We start from the raw sequence: 19,786 nt of genomic DNA on the forward strand, positions 1-19,786 counted from the left end.
CAGCAATTCACAGTTGTCGATCCAGCATGTGCTATATAAAGTATCAAAAGTATTCAGATTTCATGTTTAAAGTTTTTTGTGTGTGCAAAACCTGGCATCAGGTTCTACATTCCTCTTCTTTGAGGAGAGGGATTTGGTTTGTTTGATCTTGTTCAAAACGAGTTGACATTTATTTTGCTAAATTCCCTTCTCTGTCTTTCTGCCAATCAAGGCATTTGAAGTAGCTCACAACATCATGCAAAGAGTTACAATAAATCCAAGTTCAAACCATTTGGTGAAAAAGGACAAAGCAATGCAACAGTTAAGACAATATGGTAAAAGCAGAAGATAACATTTAAACCACCATTCCCCAACCTGTTGTTGGTTATGAAGCTTGTGAAAGTGGGACCTGGGTTTTTGCAGCTTTATTGATTTGTTCCTAAATGGGCCACCATACCAAGTCAGTTTGGACTTTTATTTATTTATTTAGTCCGCCTTTCTCACTGAGACTCACTGAGACTTACATAGTGTGAGATTAGTACAATCAGTATCAAGGACCATACAGTATCAAGGACATTTCTGAACTGTGTCAAGGACAATGGTTGTTGTGGGTTTTCCGGGCTGTATTGCCGTGGTCTTGGCATTGTAGTTCCTGATGTTTCGCCAGCAGCTGTGGCTGGCATCTTCAGAGGTCACTGACACTGAGAGATCTCTGTCTTTTGGTGCTACACCTCTGAAGATGCCAGCCACAGCTGCTGGCGAAACGTCAGGAACTACAATGCCAAGACCACGGCAATACAGCCCGGAAAACCCACAACAACTATGTGTCAAGGACATTTTCATAAACAGTGTCATAGGATTTTGCTAAGACATAGCATCAGCAAGAATCCAATACAGAGTTGAAGAATTGCTGAAACAGAACATAATCAATTCTAGGACTGACATTAGATAACATGAAGCACAGGTAGTATACAGAAGCACATATTTAAAGCAACAGATGGTATGTAAGGCAACATAGTGGTGAAATCTACGGTCCCTAACTCAGTAGCAAAGCATCTAAGACCTCATCCCTACAATACTTCCCTCCTATTTGAGTAAAAAGCCTTTTTGAATAATTTGGCTTTGCATCATTTGCGGAAAGCCAGGAGAATGGGGGCTCTCCTGACCTCAGGCAGGTCGTTCCGCAGGGTAGGGGCCACCACAGAGAAAGCCCGTGTACGGACTTCACCTGTGTGCAGCCTGGCACCTGCAGGAGACCCTGTTCAGATGAGCAAAGCTGCCATGGAGGGACATAGGGAGGGAGGCTGTCTAGTAGGTATGCTGGGCCAAGGCCGTGAAGAGCTTTGTATGTAATAACCAATACCTTGAATTGAGCACGGTAACTGAGAGGTAGCCAATAGAGTAACTGTAGGATGAGAGTGATGTTCATGCTCCTGCTCACTCCTACTAACAGTTGAGCTGCAGCATTTTGCTCCAATTGGAGCCTCCTAGTTAACTTAGATGGGAGACCAATGTATAGTGAATTACAATAGTCAAGTTTTGACTATGGATCTAGGTGACTAGGTCAGCCATGTCAAGGTAAGAAGCCATCTTCCAGGCTAGAGTGAGATTGTAGTAAGCATTTTTTTAGCTGCCTTAACTTGTTTTTCTAGTAGTAGTGTTGGAGCCAGTACAACCCCTAGGCTCTTTACCGAGTTTGCAAGGGTCAGACGAACTCCATTGAAAGTGGGGAGTGCAATATCCTTCAAGATCTCTGCCTTCCCAATGCGCATCACTTCAGTCTTGTCTGGGTTCAATTTCAATTTGTTATTATGGGCCACTATACCAAAATGGTTAGGAACCCCTGATATAAATACCTGTTGGCTTTCAGCAACCTATGCCTCAAAGGCTTTTTAAAAACGAAACGTCTTCAGTACGCTTCTAAAAGGTCCAGTTGAGCAGATCAGGAGAGTTTCCGCTTGAACTGAGAAGCCATCACTGCCCCTAAAGACCTGTTTCATACACATTATAACTTTGCCTGAGGTGGTAAAGGTACCCAAATAGAGCTTCATTCTCAGTTGAGGGGGTCAACGACTGTGTGGGGAAGGGAAAGCCCTAAAGTATTCCTGACATTTACTTCAAGTTTGCAGCCAAAACTTTAAGCTGTAACATCAAATTTTATGAGTTAACCTGAAATGCAGATTTGGGGAAAAAATTCCATTTTTGGAAACACAGCTTTTGTAAGTTTGCTGTTATTTGACAAAGAGAATTTGCAAAATTGTGGACGGATGCAATTTCTATCCTCCACCCCCAAACTCCAGTCATGTTGCTTATTTGCTTTTCTTTGCAGTCCATGGTGGGGTCAGACATAGCAGAACTGCTGATGCAAGACTGCCGGCGCAGGGAGAAGTACAGAAGACAAGAGCCAGTTGCCAATCTGATCAACTTGACAGATGAGGAGTGGCCAGGACAATCCTACGGGACCACAGACCTTCTCACAGGGGAGATAGTGCTGAGTGCTGGCACACCAAAGCAAAATGTGGAGAAGTTCACCAAACTCCTCTTCTATGGGAGGAAAAAAGTAAGCTCTAGGAGCACAGCGCCGTCTGATGAGTTTTATACACAGTGGTCTGATTCATACGTGCATGTTTATCTCTGTAGAATCAAGGGATGACTTGCATGTGTGAAGGAGCCACAATTGCCACAGAGAGAACACCCGTATCCCTCAGTGTCACCTCTGACGCATTTCTGTCCAGTAGAGAATTACTTTATAGAGCTCTTCTATGGACTGCTGAGAAGGACACTGGACTCTAAACAGTCCATTTTACCCAGCACCCTGTTTGCAATGGTAACCAATGGAATGCTACTGGGAAGTCCATAGGCAATCCCTTTCCCTTCATTGCTTCCCCGGCATCTGACAATGAACAGCATTTTGCCACTGAACCCGAATACCCTATTTGGCTATGATTTTTGACAGCAAACAATAGACCCATTTTCCATAAGTCTGTCAAATCCAGCTAAGCCAGTGGCCATCACATCTCATGGCAGTGAATTCCATGTCATCTACCTGTTGTGTGAACTACGGTTGTACTTCGGTTTGTGTGTGTCTTCAGTCTACTGCCAATCATTTTCCCAGGGTGACCCCAAGTTCCAGTCTGATGAGAAGTGGTGGTGGTGGAGAGTGCCATCAAGTCATAGCTGACTTATGGTGACCCCTGCTGGGGTTTTCATGGCAAGAGACTAACAGGGGTGGTTTGCATATATCTCTTGCAGCCCTGGTCTTCATTTGAGATTTCCCATCCAATTACTAACCAAGGCCGACCCTGCTTAGCTTCTGAGATCTGATGAGATCAGGCTTGCCTAAACTATCCAGGTCAGGGTATGATGAGAGAGGAGAGAGAAAAATGTCTCTCTGTCCACTTTCTGCACTGCACCATACCTAATTTTGTAGACCTCTCTCACGCCACCCCACAGTGACGTGATGGGAAAGACCTCTTTTGGAAAGTCACTGCCAATCAGAGGTAGATAACAGGTGATCTGAGGGTCCAACTCTGCATAGGGCTCAAAATTTCACTCAAAATCAAATGAAGAGTGGAAAGGGCATGGAGAAGTGTATCAACTGTAACCCCCACACTCTATGCCAAAGCAATAGTTTGCATCTGTAGCTCAATGGCAGCCACTGCGGTCGAAGCCAGACCTTGCCTGCATAGCCCTGCCCTGTGTTCTGTATCTCAGTCATCCTAGCATTTGACAGAAGGTCGCAAGAGAGGAAACGGAGGAGAGAGAGATGTTTAGATAATTTCTTGCTTGCAGGAAGCACTGGATTGGGCCATGAGGAACCAGCTGTGGGGCCACGCTCTCTTTCTATCCAGCAAGATGGACCTAAGGACCTACAGCTGGGTCTTGAGTGGGTAAGTAGATTCCACTGCTGGAAATAACCTCTTGTTCAGGCTTCCAGACCTTTGCCCCCAACACTTCACTCCTCTTTCCTGTCCTTGCAGGTTCACCAGCACTCTGGCCTCCAACGACCCTCTGCAGACCCTTTTCCAGCTTATGTCTGGAAGGATCCCTCAGGCATCTCTGGTACTGAACCCAGTCCGCTTGTGCTGCTTCAGGAGGCTTCTCTGACTCTCGGATAGGCAGGTCACACTTGCCAGGGTTGGTAGCCTAGAGGCAATAGAGGAGCAGTTTCAGCTGAGGAGGAAGGGCAGATGTGGCAGCCTTACAGGACAGAGAGGAACCTTAGCAGCTGTTTGAGACCCCTGGGTTGAATGAACAGTAATAGAAAAGAAAGAAGGACAGGAAGGAACCTTCTTGGCTCCTTGGATCACCTAACCTCTGCTCAGCTCAGCTGGCTGCTGCAACCCCCTCGGTGGACATTGGCAGTACTGGCAGTTCAGTTCATCAGAGGGCCAAGCTACAAGTGATGAATGACACTTGCCTGGCAAGTGAACAGATTCACGTGTATTCCTCCCTGTTCACTTGCCATTCACTTGCGCTCCACTTGATCAAGTGGAGGGCAAGTGGAGGGCAAGTGAACAGGGAGAAATACACTTGCCATTCAAATGTCATTAGTCACTTGTAGCTTGGCCCTGAGTCTGTTCACTTGTCAGGCAAGTGTCATTCGTCACTTGTAGCTTGGCCCAGAGACAGCAGGCTCACATTTCCCTCCTGTGGAAAGCTGCTATGGTGGCCACAGAGAATAATGAGTCATGGTGGTCATATTTATTTACTTATGACATTATTTATAGCCTGCCATTTCTCATGGTTCCAGGCTACAACAGAGAAGGACTTTGCTCTCATTTATGCCAGGTGGGCTACATTCTGCTGTTAGGAATCCCCACTTTGAGACTTCTTCTTCTTCTGGAAGATTGCTGAAGGCAGGGTATTTTTTATATTTTTAAAAAGTAAATAATATCTTTTGTTTTCTCTATTTTTTCCTGCCTCCTCCACCCCTTTCCTGACAGTGCTGCGGGGATGACAAGTGGGGAGACTGGAGACCACACTTGGCCGTCATCCTGTCCAATCAGGTGGGAGATGCTGAGCTGAACCACAGAGCTGTTGTCACCATGGGAGACACGTTGGGTGAGGCGAGTCACAAAACATCAACATGCATAAATATCATACACTCTTTAAGTCCACTTTTTACCTCATGGGGGCAGCATGATTGCTATTTGTCCATGGCTTTTCGTTTCTCGTGCTATTCCAGCATCACAGAAATTCAGGAATTGTGTGTGTGTGTGGGGGGGGGGGGAGTAATCATGTGGGAAGAGCTATGGCCATGCTGATCTTCTTGTCCAAATGTTTGACAACAGAGTGGTTCTTTCCATATGTTTCTGCTTGACTATGAGTCTCTCTACATGAGACGGTGGGGAACATATCTGTCAAGTGTCGAGAGATGCACTGTTAGCCGGGAAGAGTAGTTTTGAAAGATAGAACTGGCGGAGATCACTCCAGAGGGAACAGATTCTCTCACAGCCCTCTGCCACCTCTGGCGTGCCAGACTGTCTCCCCTTCCAGAGCTTTTACCCTGCTGCCATGGCTGCTTAAAACATTGAATTAACTGAGCCTCGGCAGGGCAAAGGCTCAGGAAGGGGAGAAGCACCCCCAGATGACTAGCCTCCAGTGGTGGAATTCAGGGGTTGAGTAGGATGGTTATTTATTACCACGTTGTTATTATTTCCTTTGTGTTTTATTTAACCTTTTACTTGTATTAGTTTAATGGAAAACAAAAGTAATATTTAGAAAATTAAATTATAGAGTATTTTATATATACACATACACATTTATTTATTTATTTATTTGTGTGTGGCGGGGGGGTTGGATCCTGTGGGTCTGGTTGGGTCCTGCTCCACTATCTTTGGCATCTTCCTCTGGCACCAGGAGATTTCTCCAATGCATACGGCTCTTGTGGAGCCTCTTGTGTCTGAGGAGGGAAACATAACTGCACATATTTTTGTTATTGTTTTGTGCACACTGGCACATTATCCTCATCTGCATGCCTACCTTCTTTGTAAGTTAGCCTTCCACCCTTGCTGGCACCCATACTGCCTACCCATTCCAATAACATAGAAGTGCTCTTTAGCCCAAAAACAGGGTTTCCAGATGGTTCCATCAAAAATACTGGACACATTTCCCCCCACATGCACACCCTAATCCGCTTGCAAATGCTCCTGGCCCCGACATCACTTCTGGAAGTGACGTCATTGCTCTGCCCATGGGAGTGCTCCCATGCTTTGCACGGATGGGGGGGGAGGAGGCAGGCGAGCAGAGTGTGAACCCGTTCTCTAATCGAGCAGCCTTGCTTGCTTTTTCTAGCAGCAGCCACAGAGGCTGACTTCTAGAAGCATGAGGGGAGAAGGCAAGGAGGAGGAACGTGTCCGGTATTTTCATTCCATTTCCTCCAGACAGTCCAAGAAAATACTGGACTGTCTGGGTGAAAACCTGACAACCCAACGTAAAGAGTTCTGGTGGAGCCTTTGGTTAAGTGCTGGATTCATTGTTGGAGAAAATACTCTTGAATTAATTCTCTTCACAGGGTTATTTATCCCTCTCCTCTTTTATGCATACGATGAGGCTGCTTAAAGCACAGTTAGTGTGTATATTCCCTGCTCAACTCCATTGTTAAAATGCATGCTTATGTTGTTCTGTCCCTGATTTTAAACTTGTCAGAGCTAGGGCCCACCCCTCATCCCAGTCTGTAACAGGAATCCAACTTGAACAATTCCTTGCATATGCCTGTCTTTCTCCTTTTCTATCTTGCATGCCCACACTCAAAGCAAGCATAAGCTCATGAACTGGAAATATGCTGCTGAAAGCAACAGGTTGCAGAGTTCAGGAGTTCTCTTGGCTGCTCCTCTGTGAGGGACACAATCAGGATAACTCTTTAGGCCAGTAATTCCCACATGGATGAATGATGTAAATTTTAAAATTCCTGTCAGCTGAAAGTGGAAGCTGTATCATTCACAGCTCTGGACTTGTCTCCTTCCAAATGGCGTTTACTGGGGTAACTAATTCTGTGACAGGAATAATAAATTCCTCCTAGGATTACCAACCTACAAGTGGGGTCTGGAGTTCTCCTGGATTTTCAATTAATCTCTGAATTAATTCTCCTGGAATTTTTTTCTCCTGGAAGAGAAAAAAATAAAAAATAATTCCCCCTCCTCAGTTACTTGGAGGTCAGAAATTGGGGCTGGGGGCTTGTAATTCACCACCCCATGCAGGTAAATGGGAAGCCTGAATCTCCTTAACTAGGCTCTGTCATAATGTCTTGTCAACTGCTTGGTAGGATGAGCAGGAACCAAACTTGGACACCAGTGTCCTGTCTTTTCCTGTTCTTCTGGATCCTGCATGTTTATTCTGATATTTGTGTGACTTCCTTCTTAGCTCCTTTCTCTCTGCTCCTTTACCCTTATATGAGGATATGGTTGCCAGCACTGGCTTAGCAATGGCCAGGGGATTTGGGAGAGTGGTGTTTGAGGAGGGGGAAGTTTAGGGAAGATGTGTCATTACTTCTGGGTAACGCTTTAGGAATTTCCTCAGTCTCTGTGGTAAAAATCATAGAGACTGGGGGAAATTCATACAGTGTTGCTATGGAGACCATTTTCCAGCCATGTTTTCTCTTGCTCCTCAATTTCTTGAGAGTGGAGGATTGGAGCCACCATGGGTGGGGGGAGACAAATGGAAAGCCTCTGTGAGGATAAGGGTGTATAGCTTAAGAAGCCGTTGAGATAGCACAAAGTAATGGATTGGTTTGGTCAAAAGAAGCTGGGATGGTCACAGAAATCTGAACCTGAATGCCAAAATCCAACTTCCATGTTACGTTGCTTCCTGTGCCCATTTAATAGACCCTGTGAAAAGAATCTATTATACCCATTTTAATGGACTTGGGCTTGCATTGAATTATCCAGGAAATGGTAAAATATTTTGAACAATAAACCTGCAAATATCGGGATAAAATATTGTGATGCATTTTAATTCAAAGGTGAAGAGTGTTGCATGTTTGCAGTCCCTCCCTAATGTACACCCTCTCTTTTACCAATTCTGGCTTTTTAAAAAAGTGTGTGTTAAAATCTCTGTTGAATAAAATATATTCGCGTTTTCCTTCCTCAGCTGGGAAAGGGTTAACGGAAGCAGCTCACTTCTGCTACCTGATGGTGAACGTCCCTTTGGGGCATTTTGGAGTTAAAACACACCACCACCTGGAATTGCTGGGCAGCAACCAGCGGTAAGTAAAGTCAGGGAAGATCCAACTTAATTTGTAGTATTTATTATCTATTTACTTACTTCATTTATGCCTCACTCTCTCCCCAATGGGGACCCAATGTGGTTTACATCATTCTGGTCTCCTCATTTTATTCTCACAACAGCCCTCTGAGGCAGATTAAGCTAGGAGAGAGAGAGAGAGAATGACTGAGTGACTGGCCCTAAGTCAGCCAGTAAGCTTCCGTGAAAGAGCGGGGATTCAAACCTGAGTCTCCCAGAATCCTAGGCTGACACTCTAACCTCTACACCACACTGGCTGTCAGCATTTATGTAGTTCCTTTTCAAAGAACCTGATAAACATTGCCTCAGCGTTATTAGGACAATGCTGTGAGGCTGAATGGGACTTGGAAATGGATCATCTACTTGATTTCCATTCTAGCGCATTCCTAGCTTCAGTGAAAATTGAATTAGGCTTCACTGCTAGGTCTGTCAGTGAACCACACCCACACAACTAGGGCTTTTTTTTCAGCAGGAATGTGGTGGAATGGAGTTCCGGAACCGCTTGAAAATGGTCACATGGCTGGTGGCCCCATCCCCTGATCTCCAGACAGAGGGTGGCTCAGAGGGCAATCTAAATTCCCCTCTGTCTGGAGATCAGGGGGCGGGGCCATCAGCCATGTGACCATTTTCAATTGGTTCTGGAACTCTTCCACTGCGTTCCTGCTGAAAAAAAGCCCTGCCTGTAGTTTACTGTCAAAGGCTTGCAAAAAAATTAGCAACCCTCCTCACACTGTCTGCTGGAGCAGCTTGTACAAGTATTACCACCGAGCATCTTTTGTGAGGAAGGATCAATTTTCTTATGTGATGATGGCAATTTGTATGATAATAGGAGGGTTGGGGTTGGGGGGCAGGAATGCCTCTAGCCTGACTTTGTTAAGAACAGAAGAAAACGGGTCGGGGAGAATATCTATACATCTGCTACTGCCTTGATGTGAAATTGTTCATTATCTTCCGACGGCTGCCCCAAGTCCTGGTACAATTGCAAGTTCCTTGGGGCAGGGATTTGTCTTTTTGTTGATACTCTGTTTAGCAACAAGGATGACAATAATAACTAGAAATGAGAAGTGGCCCTGTATTGCAGAAATAGCAGCTGTGAAATTCCCAGTCTGTAATTCCTCGATCTAAACACTTGAGGTCACTCCAACACTATACAGTTTTTAGATGCTGCAGATGCTTAATTCCCATTTGCATCTGGGATTGTGTATATGTGTGTGTGTATGCAATTCTTCCCTCCTGCTCTGAGATCACCATAGTCTCCTGGGCATATGTGATCTCCTCCTCCCCTCAGCCAGGTACTTGGCACAAATATCACATCTCTCCAGTATCTGGAATATTCTGATTAAAGAGCTTCAGAAGAAACCTCATTGTGAGTTTAGAGGCTCCTGAGAGGAAATCCATCACACTTGGGACAGTTCCCTTTCTTTCCTGTTTAGCTTGGCCTAATGTAATGTTCCCCAGACCTTTGATATCCGTTGCGCTCGTTTTCAGATTAAAATTGGAGGCTTACTTTTCTCTTCACACTTAAAAAGATAACGTGTTTTTACATGTTTTGCCACTTCTGAGGGGTTAGATTTTTCCAGGGGCAACGCTAGAAGGTTTAATTTGCTTCAGTGATGCTGACAAAATTTGTAATTACTTTGCTCAGAGTATGACTTTACCTAGGTCACGTATATTAGGAACTGAACGTAATTGTCTTGAAAAGTTCTAAATTGGCTTGTAATATAAAATGAGATGCTGCACGTGCAGGGAAGTTTAAGTTTGTTTTCTGTCCAGTTTATAGGCACAGCTCACACAGAGTTATGCTGACGGTCCCAAAGGGGGATTTTACAGCACTACGGAACTGCAGCCGTACCTGGAGAAGTGGTTTATTTTTAAGTGGGTGGGGGCGGGGGTCTGTGCAATATTCCTGCGATTAGCTGACCAAGATCTGGGGAACTTCTCAACCCACTGAATTGCACTAAAGCTTTTAATGTATTCTTTATTCATGATTACCCCCGGCCCATATTTTCTCTCTCTTTTAAAAATAAAAACATGGTGAGACGAAAACAAAATGTTCCCCAAAGTCTTGGTATGAAATATATTTCACACCAAGATTTGGGCAAACGATGTTGCTCCTAAAATTGTGAAACAATGAGGTTTTGGGCAGCAGACTTTTTGGGGGGGGGGGTTGGGAGCTGGCAGCAGGATAGATCACCAAAGCTAAAAGAGCTTTCGAGAATCACAGTTCTCTTTGTCAGATGCATCTGACGAAGATTACTGGTAGTGTTTGCTGTGACAGGGAATCACAGTGCACCCTGCTGTCTCACTTGGGATGACATCACTACTCCGAGGGGCAGAGAGTGGCAGCTGTGTCCAAAATGGTGACCTAATTTCTCCAGGGACACCTCAGTCCCCTTTGTGGCACACAGTTTGAGAATCACTGGCTGAAGTCCTAGAAGAGGTTTCTCTGTCATACTGATCATCGCTTTCTACCACACTAGTGGACCATTCAGCCCATAGACTGGGAGTTGGGACCCTGAGGTGGGACCGATGGGCAACTTGTCCATTTTCCCAACAGAAGCCTCTGAATTTTGAAATTGACATTTGCCATCAAAATTCAAAATACACATGCTTTGATGGGCTTAATGAAGGAAGGTTCATATAAAATTGATTACATTGATAGCTCAAGCCTATAAATGTTGACTGTGAAGTAAATTCTGTGGGTCTTGCTCCCATCTAAGTATGCACAGGACTGCAGCAGGTCAGTTGTTGTTATGCAAAGTACTGATTGCTGCAGCTTCTCCTGTGTCAGTTTCTGTCAAATTTAGATGGCTGCATGTCTGAGAGTGTCAAATTTTGACTGTCATGTACTGTCAAAAATCTGACAGGTACTGTCAGATTCTGACATCTGCTGCATGCCAACCATCACATGCTGCCAAATGTTCACTGCTGCCAAACCTCTGGATATCCAATGCAGATTTGAGCATTTGCTCTGATGAGCATTTGCCAATCCAAAGAACATTCATCATTAAATTTAGCAAATTGTTATGAGAATTGGGGGGAGCAAATTCATTTCCCTCTTAACTAAGCGGGTGGCATTTTGCATGCTCCGGCTGGGATATGGTAAGTGATCCCTTAAGAGAGAAGTCTTGTGTTTCAGTGCCATCCTAAGCAGAGTTGTGCCTTTCTAAACCCATAAACTTCAATGGACTTAGATGGGCGTAACGCTGCTTAGGATAGCATGGTGCATGCTGGAACGCACTGTTCATGTCGTCTTCCCATAGGCGAGGCATGCTTGTAGTGAGCAATTTAGTCATTCACCTTATGAGACACCGTTAAGGTTAAGAATCCAATTTGAAGAGCCAACAATTCCACTTATGCTAATGGCGCTCTGGCTGGATAATAAGGAAAGGATTTTAACGATTCATTTCACCTTTACACGGTTGGCTCCTTATTAGTATTACTGGGGCCAAGCACTTCTCGCATCTTCAAGCAAGGCACATCTGATGCTTAACGTAACTTACATGGAATCTCAAAACTTTTGGGTCACCAGTGATTTCCCTAAAGGATTTCCCTCATCTTACTCACAAGCACAGAGGGTCTAACTAGAGGGACTAATCTGCCATGTGTCAGGTTGAGGTTCTCTGATCTATTTTACAGACAGATGTGATGTTGGGGAACTAATGTTCCCAAGCGGTCCAAAGCCCAATTCAATTTGGAGCACAGCAGAGGGGAAAAGAAGTTTCAGCCGTTCCCTGAACACTGTTTTCTTAAGCAGAAGTGGCCCACGGGGTGGGGTGAGGGGTGTATTTGCCCTACTATGGGGCTCCACATACTGTACAAAATGGGTCAGGGAATCCTGACCCATGACAGATTTAATGTCTAGTTTGGCCCTGACAGGCTTTTCTATTGGGCATAGCACTTGGTCCTAGGCTTCTGTACTGACTACTGAGGTAACCATAACACATCTATGGGGAACTATCCCGTTATTTCTCTCTTCTCCCCAGTTTCTCCATTTTACTCACCTCAGTTTGTTTACTGCCCTTTAATGTGGTTAAGTAAAGCAACAGCTGTGCCTTGTGACAGAGAAACGACGTCAGCATATATTTCAAAGGTACATTACTGTTGATCAGTTAACGCTAACACACTTGAAATGAAGCCAGGGAGACCATCAGTGATGTAGTTGTAGTTCTAGATCTGCGGAATTGGGTCTTAATAGATTCTGTGTCAGCCTCACAGGGGAGGAGGGAAACCCCAGAGGGCAAAAAAAAAAAGATTCTATGAATATTCCACTTTGTGAGGAATCCCCCAAGCTACACTGCAGCAGAATGATCTAGTAGAATATTCGAGGCACTGAGCGTGGGATGCACTGCTGGAAAGATGGTGGTGTGAGACCATTTTTTAATGATTTTACTGCAACAGCAGTAAAAGTAAGTTCGATTTCACTTTTTTGTGGTTGGCAGGGGTGGGGTGGAGCTCAAAACAGGAGAAGGGCTAAGAGGAACTATTTCAGGCCCTTTCTTACAAGTTTACTTTCACTCCTGCCCTCCAAGTCAAAAAAAACGAGTACATGTGGAGGTATATAAATCCAGAACTTTATGTAGTTTGGAGGTGTTTCACTGTGTGAGAAAGGAAAATAATAATAATAATAGCCTTTCCTTTTTTAAACAATGTGTGGTAGCTTTTCTATGCCTTCCACTGATGTAAACAGTTTAATTTTCATGCTTTTGCACCAGCAGCTGCCAGTATGGGAGAGGCTTGGAATACCCTTTTTTTAATGACAGAGGATGAGAGTTTGTTTTCTGTCCCTGCCCTTACCTTCTCTCTGCTTTCCTCTTTCAGCCAGGAGTTTGCCCAGTTCGTAAAGTTGGAGGATATCCACAGGACTGAGATCTTTGAATACTGCCAGCTGCTGGGGTACCCCAAAGCTTTCCTCCCCTCTTTCCAGGTAACAGAAGCCCTCCAACTGCAGCCAGCAGGTCTAAGATGGACTGGGTCCACACATGGCTGTATATTGCACTATAGCAATCATACACAACTGGATTTTCCTGTGTGGACAAGACAACCCAGGAAGTAAATTATCGCTGTTGCACAATGGCAGCGCAATAATGTGATGTGCGGATGCAGCCGTGGATTCTCCAGAATCCAATGCAGGGAATTGGAATGCCTCCATGAATACTTTCTGGAACCAGACCTCTCCAGTTTTGTCTTAGCAGTTCTGCCAGAGATGACGGGTGGCAATTCCAGCTCCTTGAGCCTTGTCTTATACCTGCAAATCCTTAATACGTGTATATGATATTTGTGGCAACTCCATTCCCTGATCCGAGCCTGTGTTTTAGGTTGCCCTGGGGTTAACCACATGTGACTTCCCTCCAGGATTCCATTGTATCGGACAAAATGGTCCTTGTTCACGAAAGCTCATGCTGGAATAAAATTTTGCTGGTCCTTAAGTGAACCTGTTGTGTAACCTGCAACAAGGTAGGGCCTTAGCCATAGAAACCATGGCTTGCCCGTTCCGTTTTGGAAAAAAAATGCTTTTTGATTTGTGACATAAGCTCTCTCGTTTTTGAAGAACGGGATATTATTTGAGTAGCATCCTGGGATGCCTGAATGACGTCTAGTGAGGAAGGGCCAGCTGCAGCCTTTTCTTCAGGATCATCCTTCGAGATGTTCCGATCTGTAGCTCTGTCCTCAATGTCCCTCCACAGTCTGTACATTTCCTCCCATTCTCTTTCACAGGTATACAAGCTTATTTATGCCACTCGCCTTGCGGACTATGGCCTCACTGCTCAGGCCTTGCATTATTGCGAAGGGGCTGGGATGGCACTGCTTGCCCAGAATGAGAACATCAACCCCGTCCTCCTAGAGCAAGTGATCAAGGTGAGTCTTTGATGATGGATGGATGAGGCTGTGAAAAAAAATCCCCTGTGTTTTCTAAGGCTGCAGACTCAGGAAGTCTAAACTGGGACAGGCTTGTTTGATTTTCCCATTGCTGTTGCAGCTGCCAATAGAGCATAGTGGCAAACAGGGCTTCCTTGTGGCAGGTCTCCTTGCCTCCGTCCCCTGGCAGAGACCGCTGTCTCCACCTTGCCAATGGGCCATTGGGGCTTTTTCAGTTTTTTTAAAAATTAGCAATTGAATATTGTTGTATCTGTGTATCAGGTTCTTGGAATACCCAGCTTTCATTTTAAACAATAAGGCTGATGCTCCTTTTTGTTATGGAGACATAAAGGGAAAAGCATATCTCTGCAATGAAAGGAGATGAAGACTTTTTTTTAAAAAAAATGAATGCTGGGAATTCAGAAAACCTGATACACAGATAGTTATAATGATATTCAATGGTTGACTGAAACCTGATACACAGATTGTTATATACACCCAGTAAATGCTTGGCCTGTGGCAGAATATGGATTCATATAACCCATTCCCACAGAGCTGTAGTCTCGCTACAGAGAGATCAGATAATATAGAACTGTGATGTTGTCTGTATGAATCTTAATAGTGGCAAATAGGGCTTCCATGTGGCAGGTTTCCTTGCCTCTGTCCCCTGGCAGAGGCCATTCTCCCACCTTGCCAATGGGCCATTGGGGCTTTTTCAGTTTTTTTAAAAATTAGCAATTGAATATTGTTGTATCTGTGTATCAGGTTCTTGGAATACCCAGCTTTCATTTTAAACAATAAGGCTGATGCTCCTTTTTGTTATGGAGACATAAAGGGAAAAGCATATCTCTGCAATGAAAGGAGATGAAGACTTTTTTTTTAAAAAAATGAATGCTGGGAATTCAGAAAACCTGATACACAGATAGTTATAATGATATTCAATGGTTGACTGAAACCTGATACACAGATTGTTATATACACCCAGTAAATGCTTGGCCTGTGGCAGAATATGGATTCATATAACCCATTCCCACAGAGCTGTAGTCTCGCTACAGAGAGATCAGATAATATAGAACTGTGATGTTGTCTGTATGAATCTTAATAGTGGCAAATAGGGCTTCCATGTGGCAGGTTTCCTTGCCTCTGTCCCCTGGCAGAGGCCATTCTCCCACCTTGCCAATGGGCCATTGGGGCTTTTTCAGTTTTTTTAAAAATTAGCAATTGAATATTGTTGTATCTGTGTATCAGGTTCTTGGAATACCCAGCTTTCATTTTAAACAATAAGGCTGATGCTCCTTTTTGTTATGGAGACATAAAGGGAAAAGCATATCTCTGCAATGAAAGGAGATGAAGACTTTTTTTTAAAAAAAATGAATGCTGGGAATTCAGAAAACCTGATACACAGATAGTTATAATGATATTCAATGGTTGACTGAAACCTGATACACAGATTGTTATATACACCCAGTAAATGCTTGGCCTGTGGCAGAATATGGATTCATATAACCCATTCCCACAGAGCTGTAGTCTCGCTACAGAGAGATCAGATAATATAGAACTGTGATGTTGTCTGTATGAATCTTAATAGTGGCAAATAGGGCTTCCATGTGGCAGGTTTCCTTGCCTCTGTCCCCTGGCAGAGGCCATTCTCCCACCTTGCCAATGGGCCATTGGGGCTTTTTCAGTTTTTTAAAAAATTAGCAATTGAATATTGTTATATCTGTGTATCAGGTTCTTGGAATACCAAGCTTTCATTTTAAACAATAAGGCTGATGCTCCTTTTCATTACGGAGACGTAAAGGGAAAAGCATATCTCTGCAATGAAAGGGGATGAAGACTTTTTTTTTTAAAAAAAAATGAATGCTGGGAATTCAGAAAACCTGATACACAGATTGTTATAATGATATTCAATGGCTGACTAAAAACAAAAACAAAAAGCCGTCTGGTGGCAGAGGAGAATGGCCGCTTCTGGGATGGCTGCTTCTTATTGCTGAGTGGGCAGGACCAGGGAAATCCCCACCCCTATGGTAGCCATCAAGGCTTTGCTGCAAACTCCCCCAGATCTTCTCAGTAAGGCAGGTTTGGAAAAGATTGGGGAAAAAACCAGGGAACGCACTACGATGCTGAATCACACCATTGGTCCATCAAAGTCAGTACTGTTTACTGTCAGGCTGGCATTGGCTCTCCAGGAGCGGTTCTTTTACATCACCTACTACCTGTTCCTTTGAATTGGAGATGCTGGGGATGAACCTGGGACCTTCTGCATGCCAAGCGGATGCTCTACCACTGAGCTGCAGTCCCTCCCCAATAGGGTTGCCGGGTCCCCTTAGTGGGGAGGGACGCTGCATGCACTTTTTTGTTTTTCTTCATCTTTGCACACTGCCGGGCCTGCATGATGACATCACTTCCAGGAAATGATGTCATCACGCAGGCCTGGGAGCACTTGTGTGTTTCGCATGGGGCTGATTTGGGCCCCAAATGGGCCTGATTTGGCTCACTTGGGGCCTAAATTGCAAAGCATGGGAGCACTCATGGGACAGCACGATCACATCACTCCCGGGAGTGATGTCATCACGCAGCCCTGGGAGTGTGCCCAAGAGACCTGCCTCCCCCCACACCCCACTGGCCAGGTGAGTGGTGGCGGCCAGTGGGGTGGCCAGGTGAGGGTGGGGGCCCACCAGGGGAATAGCAAACCTACTCCCCAAACTGAATGAATTGGGATCTGACTATCAAATCAAGCAGAAAACCTCCCCTGCTTCCCTAACATCAAACCTGGAACAAATAACCCAAGTAGAAAAGGTCCTATTTAGTACTGAGCTGCCACTTCCTATTTGATTTGTGCGTTGTTGTTTGGAGGCACTGAAAACATTCAGATGCACTTTAATAATGCAACCATGATTGTGGCATTGTACCCCACACAACTTTATTTATTTATTTCTATACAGTCAGATCTACACAACATTGGTGGACTTGGTGACGAACAAGATAATATAACTGTGGCTAAGTTGCAAGCTGATAAACCAGCCTACGCTGCTAAAAATCAGTGTGACCCTAAACACAGCTAGGCCCCTTCAAGTCCTCTAAAGTCAGTGGGCTTAGAACACTGTAACTCTGCTTAGGATGGTTGCAGTCCTAAGAACACTTTCCTTACCATTAGAAATGGGACTTGCATCTTCTTGGGATTGCTCCCCTAGTCACCTAATCTATCTCACAGAGTTGTTCTGAGGATAAAATTAAGGACAGGAACACCTTGTATGCTACTAAGACCTCCTTGGAGGAAAAGTGGAATAAAAAGTAAAATAGTGGAAGTTACCATGAGAGGATACAACAGCTGCCAAATATTTCTTCCCTGAGATGTGACACAGCTAGGGCTACCAACTCTAACTTCAGAAATTGCTGGAGATTTAGTCCGTGGGTAAAGCAGAGTTTGGGGAGGGGAAGGAGTTTAGTGGGGAAGTGATGTCATTCTAGGACTTCAATTTCTCCTAGACTCTATGATATACCATAGTACCTGTTCTCTGAAGCTGTCATTTCCTCCAGGGGATCAGATGTAAGTTCTGGAGTTGTGGAATAAGTTCTGTTCTGGAGATCAGATGTAAGTTTGGAAGAATTCCAGGCCTCACCTTATGGTTAGTAACCCTAGGCATAGCTGGCACTGCAGCCTGAGAGTCTCTCAATGTTAGCCGGAAAAGCTAGTTTTAAAAGACAGAGCCGGCAGAGATCTCTTCTCAGAGCGTTTGTTAATTTCATCATCGCCTCCGGAAGGCTCTGTCAATTTCACCTCTCCAAGTCTAAAACTGTGTAGGATCGCAACCAGAGGGCAGCGAGGAATAGAAATGGGCTGGAGCTGCCTTCCAGAGCTGGGCTTGGACCTGGAGAGGTTATAATGGGCTGAAGTTTCCCTTCTGGCATTTCACAGCCCCTTCACACAGCTCCAGTGTATAGCAAAGCCTTTGCCTTGCCGCCAACTCTGTCTTTTAAAACTACCCTTCCCAGCTAACATTACATCTCCCATCCTCTGTTCTTCATGTGTCAAATGTCTCTCAGTATGGGCTTGTTTGCCTGCTTAAGTGTGCCAAAACTTGTGTCCATTCAGACTTAACAACCCCTGCCTGCCTTTGACAAGGGATTCAGCTGCTGGATAAAAATTCAGAAGAAATGAAAGCTATATAGGAAATGACATGAATTATAGAAGCAGTGGAGGGTTTAAGTAGCTAAACTTGGCCAATTTGCTATTTCCTCTCTAATGTATCATTTGATGATGATCACATTTGCCTAATTTATGTTTCATCGATACACAAGCAAATCTTCAGGAGCGGCTGCAAACCTTTCAGTTTGAGAAGCTGCCTTGACACGTACCAGGAAGTACATCTCTCCCAAGGAGCGCATGACATGAATAATCTTCGTAATAATTGCTGAGTTTGGAGAGAGTTGTCACAGGTGTGGTGCATACTGCAGTTTAGAGGAGCCATTTAGCAATCACGGCGGGGAACAAGCATTGTTGCGTATAGAAAGTGCAGGTTTTTTGGCAAATAAAAACATTTGCATGTAGGATTAAAGTTACCAACATAAAGCATACTGTTAAGGCTCCTGTAATGGGATGTGCAGAGATAAATGGGGGCAGGCAAATGCAATTCCTGTGCAGTCATTTTCACCTTAGCCTTATTCTGTAGGCACAGGGAGATTTGCAGTATTTTATTCTTATAATAAAGAATGGTCTCGATCCAGCTTTAGACACTTTTTTTTTTTTGCATAAAGCTGATGTTCCTAGATGGAGATGTGCATCGTTCTCCATTCATTTCAAAGGGACCCAGCTGAGCATCGCAAGGCACACTTGTGTAAACTGCGCATAGATCTCTGTAATCTCCATTCAAGGACTGTGGGTGCTGCAGCTCCCATAGGGAATAACGCCCCATTACAATACAAACACACGAAGCTACTCTAGTCTGAATCAGACGGACCCTTGGTCTATCAAGGTCAGTCTTGTCTACTCTGACTGGCAGCAGCTGTCCAAGATCTCCAGTCTTTCACATCTCTTGCGACCTGACCACTTTTTAACTGGAGATTCTCTGGACTGAACCGAGGACTTTCTGCATCCTCTACCAGTGAGCCACAGTCCCTTATTTCAGCTGTCGTATACTGAGTCAGACCCTTGGTTTATCAAGGTCAGTCTGTCTACTCTGATTGGTAGCGCTGCTCCAGTGGAGATCTTTCATGTCACATGGTACCGGATCCATTTTTGGTTAGAGATGCTGAGTATTGAACCTGGGACCTTCTGCATTCAAAGCAGATACTCTTCCACTGAGGTTATTAGTGCTTCCTCAATATGGGGTGCTACCTTATAGCAAAAGGTCCATGAAATGTAGCAAGATCTAGCTAATATACAATGTATTATTTATATTTATTATTTATTAAAACATTTTTACTTCACCTTTCCTCACAGTTCAAGGGAGTTTACAATAATGGATAATAGAACCAGTTTGGTGTCCTGGTTAAGAGTGGCAGGACTCTAATCTGGAGAGCCAGGTTTGATTCCCCACTCCTCCACTTGAAGCCAGCTGGGTGACCTTGGGTCAGCCACAGCTTTCCGGAACTCTCTCAGCCCCACCCACCTCACTGGGTGATTGTCTTGGGGATAATAACAACACACTTTGCAAACCGCTCTGAGTAGGTGTTAAGTTGTTTTGAAGGGTGGTATATAAAT

General features: G+C 44.5%; 1 protein-coding gene across 3 annotated transcripts in view; it reads left to right on the top strand.

Moving 5' to 3' along the window:
- SEC16B (SEC16 homolog B, endoplasmic reticulum export factor) overlaps window positions 1-19,786 on the top strand; it is a 67,043-nt gene that overhangs the window by 19,396 nt on the left and 27,861 nt on the right. For all 3 annotated transcript variants that reach the window (XR_008597051.1, XM_054980041.1, XM_054980042.1), the window contains 7 exons: window positions 2,309-2,539; window positions 3,772-3,869; window positions 3,960-4,041; window positions 4,926-5,043; window positions 8,071-8,185; window positions 13,045-13,150; window positions 13,942-14,082. Coding sequence is in view for 2 of the 3 variants with exons in the window: in XM_054980041.1 (XP_054836016.1) it covers window positions 2,309-2,539; window positions 3,772-3,869; window positions 3,960-4,041; window positions 4,926-5,043; window positions 8,071-8,185; window positions 13,045-13,150; window positions 13,942-14,082 (891 nt within the window). In the remaining variant the exon portion in view is untranslated. The remainder of the gene's footprint in view (window positions 1-2,308; window positions 2,540-3,771; window positions 3,870-3,959; window positions 4,042-4,925; window positions 5,044-8,070; window positions 8,186-13,044; window positions 13,151-13,941; window positions 14,083-19,786) is intronic.

This window comes from Eublepharis macularius, chromosome 5 (assembly GCF_028583425.1).
Source record: "Eublepharis macularius isolate TG4126 chromosome 5, MPM_Emac_v1.0, whole genome shotgun sequence".
NCBI lineage: Eukaryota > Metazoa > Chordata > Lepidosauria > Squamata > Eublepharidae > Eublepharis > Eublepharis macularius.